At 32.0% G+C, this 15,618-nt stretch overlaps 1 protein-coding gene across 8 annotated transcripts in view; it reads right to left on the bottom strand.

The window, feature by feature from the left end:
• ARB2A (ARB2 cotranscriptional regulator A) overlaps positions 1–15,618 on the bottom strand; it is a 405,509-nt gene that overhangs the window by 230,934 nt on the left and 158,957 nt on the right. For all 8 annotated transcript variants that reach the window (XM_036094063.2, XM_036094058.2, XM_078067067.1 and 5 more), the window contains one exon: positions 7,614–7,832. In XM_036094063.2, coding sequence (XP_035949956.1) covers positions 7,614–7,832 — 219 coding nt within the window. The remainder of the gene's footprint in view (positions 1–7,613; positions 7,833–15,618) is intronic.

Genomic DNA, 15,618 nt, shown 5'->3' with positions numbered 1-15,618 from the left:
TTTACGTTTTAAGATTTTATTTATTTATTTGAATGAGAGAGAGAGAGAACAAGTGGGGGGGAGGGGCAGAGAGAGAGGGAGAAGCAGATTCCCCACAGAGCAGGGAGCCCCAAGCGGGGCTCGATCCCAGACAGACACTTAACTGACTAAGCCACCCAGGCACCCCTAAAATAAATATTTAAAATTTTTCTCAGATTTAATTCTTTTTGTGGTATCAATTGGTATAACCCACATAAACAAAAACACTTTAGTGACTTTAATAATGTTTAAGCATGTAAAAGGGTCCTGACCAAAGGTTTGAGAAAGAGTGATTATAAACCAATCGGGAAAGACCTCATTTGGCCATAATTCTCCCCATACTTCCCAAAAAAAGAGGGTAAAGAGAGAAGAGAAAGAAAATGGGATATACTGAATAGTAGGTATCTCACTGGTTGTTTTCATACACATTAATTTACCTTATTTATCCCTTACAACAGCCTAATAGCTACAATTATCTTTAATTTACAGATGAAGGAACTCAAAGTCAGAGAGAGGTGACTTGTCCAAAGTCACAGCTTGTGAAAGAATTAAGATCATTATAGCATAACTCTGTTTGATTCTGAAGTTCTTTTTCTTTCCACTACATTATACTTACAGAATTCCTCACCAAATTTGGCCAATAGCCAACCAAAACAAATAAATGCAGAGCTCTGGTCTTTATTGTAATTTCTGTTCTAAATCTAAAGATCTAATTATTTTACTGATTTCGAATTCTTTTTTGGCTTGTTTTTACTGAATTCAAAGAATGCTGGTATACATAATACTGAAGTGGATTTAAAGAACAATGTACTAATTTTCTGAGTGTTAGCATGTATCAGTCATACATAGTATCACAGTTCTTTCAACCTTGTGCTAGTCGATTTCAAAGAGCAGATTTATATAATGAAAGGTCTGTCTCTTCTGCTTTGTAGGTTCATGTAAGCGAGCATTTATTCAAATATTCATTCATCAAATATCTATTAAAAATCTACTGTTTACTAGGCTTTGGCAGCATGAAACATGAAAATATAAAGATTGATTTCTGATTATTTAAAATAGAATCATGGCACTTTAAATGCTTTAAAATTAAACAATTTTGTGGCTACTTTCTCTGTAATCAGGTTTGATTAGTTTCCCTTTTAAATGAAAATCTTAATATGAAGAAACTAAGGTATCCTTAGTGAACATTTAATGATTATATTTTAATATTGCTTTATTGAGTTGCTAGAAAACACAAGTGCTACTAATAACGATCTTTTTATTAGAGGCTAACTTTTGTCAGGTGGGATCCGTTTCCCTTCTGACTCCAGGTGGAGCCATTCAGCTAGAGTGACGTTCCCAATTTCTGTCACCATCCCTCACTCTTTCCCTCCCACAGGGGGAGTGATTTGCTTGCTTAGTACATTTGGGGGAAGAAACAGAATGCTCTACTCAGCCCTTCTGGGCATCTTTCAAAGCTACTTGCAAAAAGGATGCATTCCAACTTGCTTTCTACCTTGTGAAAGGCGAAGTGGGTGCTTGGAGGATAGATGAAAATGTGTTTCAGAGGGAAATATATTAGGTAATCTAAATTTAGTCACAGATCTAAGCCACATTTTCCATTTGAACTATATCAGTTAGTAAAGCTGGTGTTTTGATCTCCTTTTGTCTGATTCCTTTGTGACTGGGTCCCACACTCAGGAAGGTAAGATAGACATATTATTTTTGGTACAAGGTAATGAAAGGTATAAAAGCTGGGGACCTCGAGAATTGGATACTTTCTTAGTTGATTATGAACTTGAGAGAAGACAGAAGTTATTTATTAGCTCTGAAGCCCCAACACGGTGTGTCAGAAACCACGTTCACTTTACATATATTATTATCATTCCATTTTTTCAGACCAAAAAACTGAGACATTGGGAAGTTAACTTGTTTGAGGTCACAGTATATTAAGTGGAAAGAGCTGGGATTCAAATTCAGGTCATTCAAATTCTGCACTTTTAATCTCATTTCCATACTACATCTCTGCAATGGGTATGATTCTGAATGTTATTCAGACACTAAAAACAGAAAATAAAAATAATTATTATCAAATCTGCCTTCAATGACTACCAGTTTCAAGTTCATCTGGGAAAATGTAAATGTTTTGGAATGTAGAAAATGTTTAAAATATAAATTCTTATATTGATTATTAAATTACTATCTAAGCCTATTCTTTTTTCTTTCCAGTTATATATTAAAAGATATAGGGCTAAGGGGAAAAAAGGGAAGAAAGAAAAATGCGGTGTGATGGGGGTACTCAGTTTCAGAGGAAAGCAAAATCCAGTATGAACAGCAGCAGCCCCTGGTGGTCTAAGGGGAAAAAATAGTGTATCTATAATTATGGGGGTAGAAATATGTTTTTAAAAAGAATATATGTACATATTTAGCCATTTGACTCAGTTCTCAACCCAACACGTTAAAAATCAGATGCTTTAAAAAATGATCTGTTGGCAAGATGCTTGTTAAAATTTTATCAGTTGAAATATTAAAATTCATTATGAATTAATTAACACATTATATAAAAATAAAATGTTTTTGTTTCATCGTTTTACAAAGTACTATAACCAGTGGTGATTAACACTGGGAATTTTGTGTGTCTTGCTATGTGTTGCTCAGAAAGAAACTAAATTTATAGGATTACCACTAAATTGATGACATTTTCTGTCTTCACTCTTGAATTCAGTTGGCAGATGTTTTCGAGAACAAAAAATTCCATCTTATTACAAAACATATTAAGCAGGTTTTCCTGCCAGGCATGTCTGACATGATGTTTATTGCCTAGACCAAATCAATCCCCTTAATAAGCCATAATATATGCCAGAAAGTACATTATTTCATACTTAAGGAAAGTTGCCACATGAAACAGTAAGTACTTTGATCTCTCAAGCTCTGCTTCTAATGCATCAGAAACGTGCGACATAATCCAATAGTTAGTCATATCTATTTATACTCATTTAGTATGTAAAATAAAACTACACTTTGCTAATCTTAAAGTTTTAGGCCCGGATTCTACTTTATTTGTGCCTGTCTATAATGGATATTTACAAAATTTGAAAGGAGATTTTGGCTTTTTAACAGATTCCAGAAAAAAAGAAAATTCAAATACTTAAATATACAAGGAAAATAAAATAGTTCCAGAGATTAGACATTCATTGACTGTAATATAAATAAATTAAAATTTGGTTGCTAAAACACTAGATAGAAATGACTCCAGTGGCCCTAGCACAGAAGAGAACAGGTTCAGAGAAGAAGATGGGATATTTATTAGCCTTCACCAGTATTTTGAACATAATCCAAGTCAGAGCATCAAAAACATATTTTTTGAAAGAAAACTTCAGTTTATCAGTCAGCTGTTTCTGAACAATTGCAAAAATTCACATAAATGCTGAAAAAATCCGTCAGAAAACTAGACACCAAATATCTCTCATGTTAAGGGATAAGATTTTTGATGGATGTCAACAAGCAATCAAGCCATAAATATTTGAGTATCTTCAGTGTGTAATGCCAGGCTTTGCCAAGATTCTTATTCTGTAAATGTCTCCTCCACATTTGGATTTTTCCTTCTGTGGCCATGTAATTTCCTTCCCCCTTCCGCTCGCAGCATTTTTTTTTTCAACCTTCTGAGTCTAATCTCTCTTATTTACTTCCTATCACCACAGCCCACAATTAAGTCTCTTAGGGAAGAGATATTTAAGCGGTTCCAACTCAGTATTACATAGATCAGCATCAAGTCACTTTTGCCTATATTCCACCTACATACTGTAAAGTGCTTTTAAATGATCTTCCTTAGTCTGAGTACTTGTCCTCTTATGCTCCAGTTTGATACCAGAATAACCCTCATTTCTATGCTGCAGGTCACATTATCTAGCTATCTTTAGACTAAGGCCTAGTCTTTTTGCTTTGGTCTCCTTGCAGGAGATTGGATTCTAGTGAGTGGGTTTATTATCAGTTCCTGACTCCTCATAGTATGCTCTGTACTATTGTAAAAATTAGCTCATTTCTGTTTATTCTTAAGGAATGACTGATAAAGTATGCTCAAAGACCTATAATATTATGGGGAGTGGAAAGGCATGAAAGATAAATATTAATAATATTATGAAACAAAAACACAAGAGATATCTCAGGACAGCAAATGATAAATTCCATATAAGTAAACCAATCACAGTTAACTTCCATGAGTCATTGTAAGGAGAGGTCACTGATTATGGTGATATGAAAAGGTGAGATTTCAGCTGGGCACTACAACATGGATAGAATTTGGATGAAGGAAAAGAACAGGAAGCAAAGTTACATAAAGCACAAAGTGTGTACAGCAAAGAACAAGTATAGCAGCCTGGCTCTACTCTTATGAGCAAGGCTGCAAAACAGAAACAGCAGTAGGTCATCATGAAACATTTCCATTTTGACCCATAAATATAGTACCCTGATGATAGAGCTAAAAAAGAAAACAGGATATCCCACTTTTATATATTCAGATGAAAAGGTATAGATCAAGGTATTAAATAAATCTTGAGAAACTGACTTCTTATTATCAATTTTTGTAATGTTTTCTCAGCCACTGGACTGGGTAGGGGACCAACACTGTAATTTTTTGTTTGTTTTGGATTGTTTGAATGAGTTTTCTCACAATCAAGTAGCATACTTTAATGATGCAGAACATATTAAAAAAAAAAACAGTAGTAGTTTGGGATTTTAATCTTGGCTCCACCACCTTACTTACCAAATAAAAATTTATTATGAAGACTCTGTTCTGAGCCCTGGGGATATAACAGTGAGCAAAGCAGACTAAGTCCCTGCTCTCATGGAGCTTACATTAAGAGCTACGTGACTTTGGGGAAATTACTAAGTTTGACTCATGGTCTTCTCATGTAAAACTGGATCAATATTAGTGATCCTATTAAAAGAGACTATGTATGTATACACATACATATAATGTAATCTATTTATGTGCATTTATTATTTATGTTTTAAATATGTATTATATATGAATTGTTTATAGATATTTAACAGCATCTATTAAATAACTGATCAAAAATCTATTAATCATCAGATGTCATTTACTTTATATCATGCTTCTTTTATTATAATTGTTTTAATTTTCATATTTCATGTATATATTTTGTTTCCAACTGGTTAGAACAATGTGGTAAAGAGGAAAGGGAGAAAGAATCTACAATTAGAAGTCCTGGTTTCAACACTTAGTTCCACCATTTACTAGTTATTTGATCCTAGACAAAAATGAGCCATCTGTGCATCAGTTTCCTTAACTATAAAATAAGGATAAAACTATTTGATCCACTTACCTCATGGGATTGTTCCAAAGAATAGATGATCAATTTCAAAATGTAAATAGTTAAGAAGTATATAAATTAATGCTAATTTATCCCCATCACATTCCATGCTCTGTGTCTGAAAATTACAAACACTTTTTGGAGACATGTATTGGAAAGGAGAGTACAAGAAGTCACTTCTCGAGTGGATCAAAATTACCTAAGAATTAAGACACCTTACACAACATGAATCATTCTTCTCTTTCTCAACCACTGGATCACACCTTACTATCTAGAAGTATGTTTGAAGAGTACCAACTTAACTCTGCTATTTTGCACAATTATAGAAGATTTTAAGAGAAAGGGTATTTATTAAGGAAAAGTGACATTCATAACTAAGACTATCAGGTATATAGTTGTATTATCTAAACGAGTCTGTTTTTGCTTTAAGTGCTTTCAATGGGAACTGAGACTGATGAGTGAAATGGGACAAGAAAGAAAGAAGCAAAAAGACATGATAAGGAAAAAAGCAGAAATGGCAGGAGTGTAAAAGAGATAAGAGAGTTAAAGAAAAAAGACAAAGGGAAAGAGAGATCTTAAAAATGAAGCAAAATAAAAAGATTTTTCTTCCTTGATATAAGAAGAAAAACAGAGGCAGAGATAAATGAAACAGATTTGAAAACTGAAAACAGAAAACAGAAAATGTACACATACAAGAGAACAAAGCAAAATATCCACGCAGTGGTGACAAGAGAAAGAGAAAATAGAAAAGAAGATATAAAACCTACAAGACAGATGTCAGAAATAGATGCATAATCTGTATATATCATAGGTTAATAAAAGAAACTTCAAGAAGAAATAAAAAAATACATAAAATCACTTTTTGTTTACATTTTACATAAGCCAGTGAATTTTTCTTAATGATTTGTATATTTAAAAACTTTTACAATTTGTTTTTGAAATCTGGATATCAGAATTAATTTTTTTTTTTAACTGTCCTAAGAATGGTGGTTGACAGACTGGATCATATAATTAAAAAGCTTAGGAAAACTGATATAGAAAGTGACATCATGATACTTAGGCAGCCATAGGAAGGAAAAACGGTAATATACCTACATTAGAACAAGCAAGCTACTTACTGATTCCAATCTAATCACTGTTTTTATTTTTCAAAAAATATATTAAATAGCGACTTGCTTTTCAGAAATTTAAATACTACAATCTCACTAACTTTTGCTTGAGTCACTGTATGATGAGCTTTGGGTATTCTTGGTCTGGATACCCTTTTGGGTCTTGAGAATTTATATGCTGCTTTCATACTGTTTAGCTGCCCTAACTTACTCAACAAACTGACCTACAGTCTTGAATGTTTGGAGTGCAATTCCCAAAAGTATAGTGATTATGCAATGAACTAGAATGAAGAAAATAACTTAGAAAGTTATATATTCCCCTCAAAGATGGTATGAAATATTTTATTAGTAAGCTTTTAAAGGAAATGTAAAAATAGCTCAAACTGATTAATTTGAAACTTTACTACTATCCTACAATATAATTTATAAAGTGTTAATTTGTCTATGTTTAAATGTTCTGAATTGCTCACTTTTAAAAAACATATCAATTTACTGTTTTACTTACCCGGTAGCATTTTTGACAGGCTTTACTATTAAATTCTATTTCTAGGGCCCATAAGCTTTGAAAATTGCATAAATCTGTCTCATATATACAATGCACAGTATGTATATCAAGCAGAATGTGTCAAAGTTCAAATAAAATTGTTTGTGCCCCCTACGAATTAGAACTCCTTGGGCAGCACTGCTATAACGATCCCATGCTGCTAGCATTACAAAGTGCAAAGGTTCAGTGGGTAAGAAAAGAGCAAAGGAGAGAGTTCCCTCATTACACTATCCCTAAACTATTCTAGTTTAAATATTTATTAAGATATTAATTACTCTTCCTCCCTCCATCTGCCTTCAGAAGTTAAGCTGAAACACCGTGGATGGATGGTTGCTCGTAGAAAAAGAATGTATTAAAACCGTTACCACCCAAGATGAAGACTGATGTTTTGTATGGTGCATTATTAATCGCTTTTGAAACTTAAGTAAAATATCGCACTGAAATAAGAATGACGTGTTTTGTAATTTAATAAAAAAACAAAACATTTCATCCAAGTAACAACCATGGGATATGAATGGTTGAAAATTAAAGAATTAAGGTTTTTTTTAAAAAAATAAAATAATATATGTGAAATAAAATACAAATAAAGTAAAAGAAATAATGAAGGAAAGTAATAATCTTATTACTTACTCTGATATACAGCTGCATCATCTCTTTTTCTCTTTGGGGGTTACGATACTTTTCATAGAAATCACGTCGCTTCTTTGTTTCTTTAGAGACTTTATCTTTTCTTTCCCTTTTTTCTGCTGGTTCATCTGAACTATCAGAAGATGACTGTACATGGATCTTTGGCTTTTCTACTTCAATATAGTTTTCATTGGGATTCAGTACTATTACTCCATATCCTTCCTGTTTTGAAAGCAAAGAAGGCAGCATAATTTAACCTTAGAAACCGTCTCAATTCATAAAAAATCTGTAAAATTTCAAAGTAAGTCATTTAATATAGTTGCATATTCACTAAAGTATTTCTTTATAAAAGACTATAGTTCTACTTTTTCCGACAAAAAGTTATTTAAATTGTTTGCCAGTTTGTAAATAAACAGATTATTTGTAAGAATAAAAAGACAAAATTGTAACATAAAGATTACAAAGGTTATATTTTTTAAAAAGGACTTCAGATCTCTCAAAACCCCCCAAATAATTGAAATAAATTATCAAATAACAAGTACACTTTCAAACCACATTAATATTTAAATACCTATTTTGAGAAAATAGCCTCCTTGAAGCTGAAGTTAAAATTTCACACCCTATTTTGTTGGATTCTCTTTCCTTTACAATTGCACTTTAATGAGCATTTTTTATTTATTTGAATTCAAGAAAGTATAAGCAATTAAGGAATAAATGTGACCTAACATTCTACAGATTTACATATCTGTAATATCAGAAACATATAATGTCTACCTGTGCACCTTGTATTTTTCCACCTCTCTTCTTTCAAGAGGCCACACAAATCATAAAACAAAATAATATCCTACTATAATGCATGGAAGCAATTATTTAATCCTAAAATTTCTTTCATTTTTAACCACCATAAAAATTTCTCTTTATTAGGGACCAGTACCAGAAAACAAGTCCCAAAGTCTAAAATACAGCTTACTGAGCTATTATACCTTCTCTAAAGTTTTAAAGATATATTTTCCTGTCTGACAATTCTAGCAAGGCAAACATTTCTATGGTTATAATTAGGAAAACTTTTGGTATTTATATTAAGTTATAACTGATGGAATAATCAAACCACCAGAAAGTAGAGAAGAATAAACAATTTCCACTGACAAGCATGTGCAACATAAATTTGTGAAGCTATTAATATCTTATATTTTCTATTCACTTCTGTACTGTGGGTGTCCCAATTTTGCCTTGTAAAATCCTGTAAGATCATATTTTAAAAATGTATTATATTACAATAAAAACATGTAAGAGCTATGGAAAATAAAGCTTGAAAAATCTCACCCTTACTGAAAAAGAAAAGTATATACTTTTTCCAAAACTATAACTGTAGAACTACTTCAAGTTTAAAATTTGTTTTTTGCCAAACCAACCATAAGAAGATGATTTTTTAAAAAAGTAATGGCAGTAATAATAGAGTAATATTAGCACTGACAATTATCTTATTTTTAAATATGCTACACTGCTGCACATAGTTGGTTTAATGGTCGATTTCACAATCTACATAAAAACTTCAATGGGATTTTTCAATTTTTTCCTCCAGTTGATATTATTGTCTAAAACCATAATATGGTTTGCAGATTGTGAAGTTCATTAAAGTTGTGATTTTAGTGATAGTACTGTTAATTAAGATATAGTTGTCTTGCACACATGAAAACTATATAATAATACATACCAAACTGATTAACAAAATACCACATATTCTTCAATACATGTTCAAATAAAACTTTTAAATAAATACCTATTTTATGAGAAGTTATAAAATATTTTACAAATTTAAACGTTCTACATCAAAGCACAAGATAAAGGGTTTTTCTTGTTTCTCTTTTTAAGTATCTTAGCTGGTAAGCCAAAGTTTTACCAACAAAAGATATTTTATTTGGTCCTGCTTTATTCTAATCTGTATAGCTATTCAAAAGTCTTGTAATTCATTGTGATCACTGTCAGGTAGACAGATTGTCACTTGGTGATTTTCTACAGTTGGACACACTTGACTAGTTATTAAAATCACATTTGAAGGAAGTTCCTACCCCTCTTCCTTGCGCCTCTTACAACTTTTCACGCCCTTCTCAAATTTCAGCTATAACTTCTCCTCCCACCAAAAGTAAGTTAAAGAACACTGTTGCACTCTGCTAAACAGGGTGAAATAGAGGCATTCATACACTGTCTCTGGTGTAAGGAACATAGTCAAAAAAGGTCACCATAGGCCAAAAAGAAAATTGCCTCCTTACTAGATTCTGTACCGTGAGTAAGTGGTCTCCTGTCATGTTTCTTCCCTGCCTTCCCTGAGTGAGTTGAACTTTAAACACGCACACACACACACACACACACATACACACGCATGCACATGCACACAGTCTCTCATACTCACATATGAGTTAGAAGTAGCAAACCCAAAATAGAATCTTAGAATTTTTAGAGATGAAAGTAGTGATATGCTACATTTTAATGATAACATGAAAAACATCAAACTCAATGTGACAAAGTGGGACTTTAATAAATTGATAGAACGTGAGCACCACCTTTGCACCATGAATGAATTCCAAATAAAGGTAAACTCTTTAGATAAAATTTACAGTCACTAGAATTATAAAACTTTCCCCTTAATTTTTAACTTAATCACTAGATACAATATTTTCATAATAGCACATTTATTTGAGCAGAAGTTTTTACTTCAATTTTTGGAAATCATTGATTAAAAAATTACTGCACCTACTTGATTTTAAATGGACTGAAATTTGATGTGTCCTGTCTAAATAAGTATAAAAAACAGACACACATAAATCATCAAAGAAGTAGTATTTGTCTAAGTTATTGATTATGTAACTGAAAATTACATGACTCATTTGTCCAATTTTATAAAGACACAATGTCAATTTTTCACCGAGGCATCAACTGATGAAAAATGATTCTATTTTTAAATCACTAGTATATAAATCAATTAAAGAATTTTTAGCATTTAGATTTCAACATTGAATGCTGCTCTTTAAACACCTGAATTATTTAGAAAATATTTTATCATTTAGATATTTCATACTGCCAATTTAATTAATGGAATAACAATCAAGAAATATTCAGGAACATTTTCTGCAGAAATGAGAGCTAATTTTAATAAATGTCTTTGTTACAAATTCAATTACCATTCTGTGAAAAACTTACATTTTTCAATTAAAATTTTCCTGATAAATTAATTAATGCGATATTCACAGAGACCATTAATAACCATTTTATAATGAGGAAGAGAAAACTGGAGAAACAAAATAAAGTTAACTATCCCACTTACATGCTCTAACCACAGATACTAGTAAAACTTTGTCTTCTCCTCCTTTTCTCTGTCACATATAAATTTGTCCAAAAATTTCTTTATATATTAAAGCTAAAAAGATTTTTGCCATGTCAACATTAATACATGGAAACCAAGGTATCAAAGTAAATAGTCAAAGCAAAACAAGGCAGATAGCATATCAATAGCTAAATTTAGCCATTTTAAATGCAATATCAATTTATATCTTAAAAAATCAGAATAAATGTCATTTTAAAAATTCTCTCTATTCCCAATAACTTAATCTATACAAAAAGAAATAAATAAAAAGAGATCCTAGTTTGACCTATAACAAATGTACCCATAAAGTTTTACAAAACTTTATAAAACCAGGCATCAGATATAATATCATAAAAGAACCGTGCATTGCCACTCTAATGAGGCCTCCATAACCAATGCTTACAACCTTAAACGTTTTATATTGAAGTATTATTTTTATATTTAATTATTCATGCTAAATTTCTCATAAGATGAAAAGGCAGGTCATTTCAAACATACATGGAAACTTCTGTTATCTTTAACAAGACAAAATGATCAAACTGATTATCTAACATTCTACAACTAAATAAATAAAACTTCTGGCATCCTGATTAATGATTTACCCAAATCAATTCTAATATCCAACATTTGAAGAGACAAAGTATATATAAAGTTGTTAATTAACTATTAGGTTTGAGTGCACAGTCTAGTAGAAGATCAAGAAAGTGATCAAGAGGATAATCTTTTCCATTTATCTCATTCCACTTTCTATCCTTTGTAGCTATAACTGTAGTTTCATTTTCAGAAGTGTGTTTATAAGGCCTAAACCATGGAATCTTAATCAGAAACCCTCAAAATTTTATTGCTAGACACACAGTTTATTCAGCACAAGGGCTTGCTGTGATTTACACAGAAGCGCAGGCCTGCAGGCCTCCTTTACTTTTTTAAGTCTATAGATGCACTTACTAATAAATAATCATTCATTTATCATTCAATCAACAAATGATGGCTTAGGTCAGAGGTCTAAAACAGACAGGTGATGCCAAACACAAAGAACCAAAGAGGAAACCTTGCTTAAGAAATTAAATCAGTATAGAAATGTACTTGTCAAGAAGATTCTACAGATAGATAAAACGTTTCCATGTCTGACCAAAGCCAGAATGTATTTTGATCCCAACAAAATCTTGCTGAAACTGAAGATTTATCCAAGTTAATTTGCCTATTAGTTACCAGTTATAAGGAAAATAGAAAATAGGAGAAAATTCTACATCTTTTCAAATCTCCTATGGTTGGCTAAATAAAAAAATCAGGTGAAAGTACTCAGCTCTGTATATTAACCTGCCAATACTGTAAGTCACATGTGACCAAAGAGGTCAGGGGCCAGAGTAGAATCCTCTGACCTATGGAACTCTCTGTTTTGGTCTTCAGGCAAAGCTCTGTAAAGATCATTTTACACAGATTGATCAATCATATTTTCCAAGTTCAGCATTCTATCTGCTTGGTTTGAAAGAAGAAAGGTGCTCATCCTCAAGGGAAATGAAACCCAAAGCATTTTACCTATAAACTACATATACCCATGGTTAAAATGGACAAACCACTGTCCATTCATCTTTTCTGAAAGATGTATGTTGTATTTATTCTCATCTTTTTCCCAAAAAGGGTATGTCTATGTCACTGTTGCAACATTCTAGGTGCAACAGTGAGATGAGGTCATGACAACCAATCAGAAGTCACTAGTGAAGCGTTAAAGTAAACAGAGCTGTTGGAGCTGCAGCTCTGCTTGAAAAATGCCCCCTCCATTATTTCAGCAATTTTCTCAAGACGTGACCTGGGACTGAAACGCCTAAAATGTCACTTGACTCCGTTTTGTGCTTCCTCCCAATGTGCATTTAAGTAACAGCACCCTGCTAATATTTTATAAAATGTTTGTCACAACCATGCTTTCTTTACCTTGTTGCTCCCTAAATTATAATGTCGTGTTCCATGGTACAAAAATGCCATAATATAGACCAACATAGATTATTCCAGTAAGTTTCCAACTTCAAATAGCTCATCAAGTTAGTCAGTAAAAGAAAGCATGCCACAAAAAGTTTTCAGAGGACCACCTGTTGTCTATTATTTTTACATAGCACTTACTCATAAATCATAACACAGGGTAATTAATCAAGCTGTCAAAGAGAAGGTCAAAGGTTATATGGTAGAGTCAGAAGGTCATGCATGGGCTGATAGAGGTCAGGGTCACACTGCATTCCTCATTATCAAGTTGGGATGAGAGACGGCCCAAGCAAACAAAAGTGAAAGCAGATGGAGAAGTGAGTGGATAAAAAAAAAAAAAGAAAGAAAATTTCACAAACAAAAAGAAAAGTGAAAGAAGACTGTCAGCTGCCTTCAAGTAGAGAATAGAAGAGAAAAGAAATACACTGAAATGTGCTCAAAGGAGCTCAAGAACATAAAGAAACTACAGTTTTATTAATTAAATAAGATGAATATAACTTTTCCTGGCCATTTTACTAGTGCATACTAAGCAACATTAGAAAATATATGTTTAGCATCTCTATACCTTCTCCAGCTAGTGTGCTCAAGATAAATTAAGGTAAAGGCAAAGAGTTCCAAAGATAAAGTATGATTACAAAAAAAAAAAAAAAAAAAAAAAAAAAAAAAAACAACACAAAAAAAACACTGCAACTTTTAATAAGAGGGTTTTTTTTCCTTTAATAATGTCTCTGAATTACAACGTAGATGTGCAAATAGTTTTAGCCACAGGATAGATAATTTTTAAGTATGATACAAAGATATCCACAAATATAAACACATCATAAAAGTCCTTTTGAATAACAAAACAGTTATAAAATATTCTATTATTATGCTGGCCTGAATCAGATGCAGAATACTGTGCGAAATTAGCTGTCACCCTTTGCTCAAAATCTTTGTTAATCTCATTTTGAATGTTTGCAGCTTTATCAACACATGCATCAATGTCAGCTCCTTGGTTACTGAACCGCTGTAGTTGGAAGAAGATATAATTAAAATGTTTTGGCACAGAAAAGGTGAAATTGTATCTTCCCTTGTTCCCTTAGGAGTCTGTAAAACATGAAGGATATATTGACAAACATATACCCTTGTCTCTGATTCTGACATCCCAGGTCATCCAAGTGCTATTTATTTTGAAACATTCACTTTGCACTTACCTATATTATCGCCTGTTCTGTTTCTAACTTTTCCTAGGTTTTAGAACATTGTGATCCTTAAACACCACAATTTTTTCTTCTGATCACCAATATTTTATTTATTAAAGCATTCCATAAACTTACATTAGCATCATAAAAAACATTTACGATTCATTATCAAGGACATAAATATGATTTAATAATACAGCATTATGAAATCTTTTATATTCTTTGCTTTTCATTCTCATAAAAAAAAAAAACACACACCCACACGTTTACACGTTACAGTAAAAAGAAGTAACAAGTTACAACTGTTGCCTGTCTATGACAGATCAAAATCCCTAAGTCGATATAGGGAATCTCACAAACACACCTCCCCATTACATGGTCCCAAGCAGAGTTGGATGGACAAATTTATCTTATGAAATTTACTGTTCTTCATGAAAGTTATGCCCTTACGCTATAGAGGGCAAAATGAAAGTCCAATAGTCTCTTAGCTTTCCACTAAAATCCATTATAAAACTGTGTAAATATCGTAGTTCAAGGTCTTTTAAAACATTATCCCTTTGACCCAATCATATACCATGCAAACATATGCTTACGTTTTAAAATTACTCTTAAAATCTATAGTACATTAATCATTTTATCTTCAAATATGTCACCTTTCTCTTTCTTTTTTACTCCAATTAAAATAGCATGTTTAAAATATTTTTGTTGTTTTTTCAAGAACATATATGAGTACTTTGCTTGTGGTTCTAGAGTCCACTTGCAAGCATGACAACATAAAGAAGGATCCCAAGTATTCAATGAGTCAATAATTTGTTAAAAACTGATTTCATACAATGAATATTTAATAAGCATCTACTATTAACCAAGCACTGTGCTAGGTACAGTGCTATACCTATGAGTCACCTTTCATTTTAAGATATTTCCATTCAATAGAAAATTCCAAATCAGAATTAAGTACAAATCCCTAAAATGTCTACATGAAACCATTTTATTCTTCAAGAGAAAAGAGGATATGAAAAGGGGAAAAAAGGAAGAAAGCATAATGATAAGATATTCCTAAAACCAATCTAGCTACACTTTCAAGGATAGTTAACCCTAAATGGTAAGCTATGTTTCTGTTTGTATTAAGAGTAATAGTTAAACTTAACTCCATCACAATGAAAATGCACTGCTTGGGGATGTGTGTGTGTATATATGTATATGTTTATATATGTGCGTGTGTGTGTGTGTGTGTGCATTGTACACATTCAGATATTTCAATGAGTAAAATCATTTCATAATCTAAGGGAAAAGCTTCTATACACATCTACCTCCCAATAAACAGGTGCAACTGAGTAGAGAGCTATGAATTTCCCTTCTCACAGTGACCTATGTCAGAAGATCTCCTCATACTTCTGCTAAATAATTTAATTACTTATGAGTTATGGTTTCTTTGTAACCTTTTAAATGACTAACTCATTAAAATGCAAAAATATGCAAAACATGATGTCAC

The sequence above is a fragment of the Halichoerus grypus genome, chromosome 2 (assembly GCF_964656455.1).
Source record: "Halichoerus grypus chromosome 2, mHalGry1.hap1.1, whole genome shotgun sequence".
Lineage (NCBI taxonomy): Eukaryota > Metazoa > Chordata > Mammalia > Carnivora > Phocidae > Halichoerus > Halichoerus grypus.
This window is presented reverse-complemented; position numbering and strand designations above follow the sequence as displayed.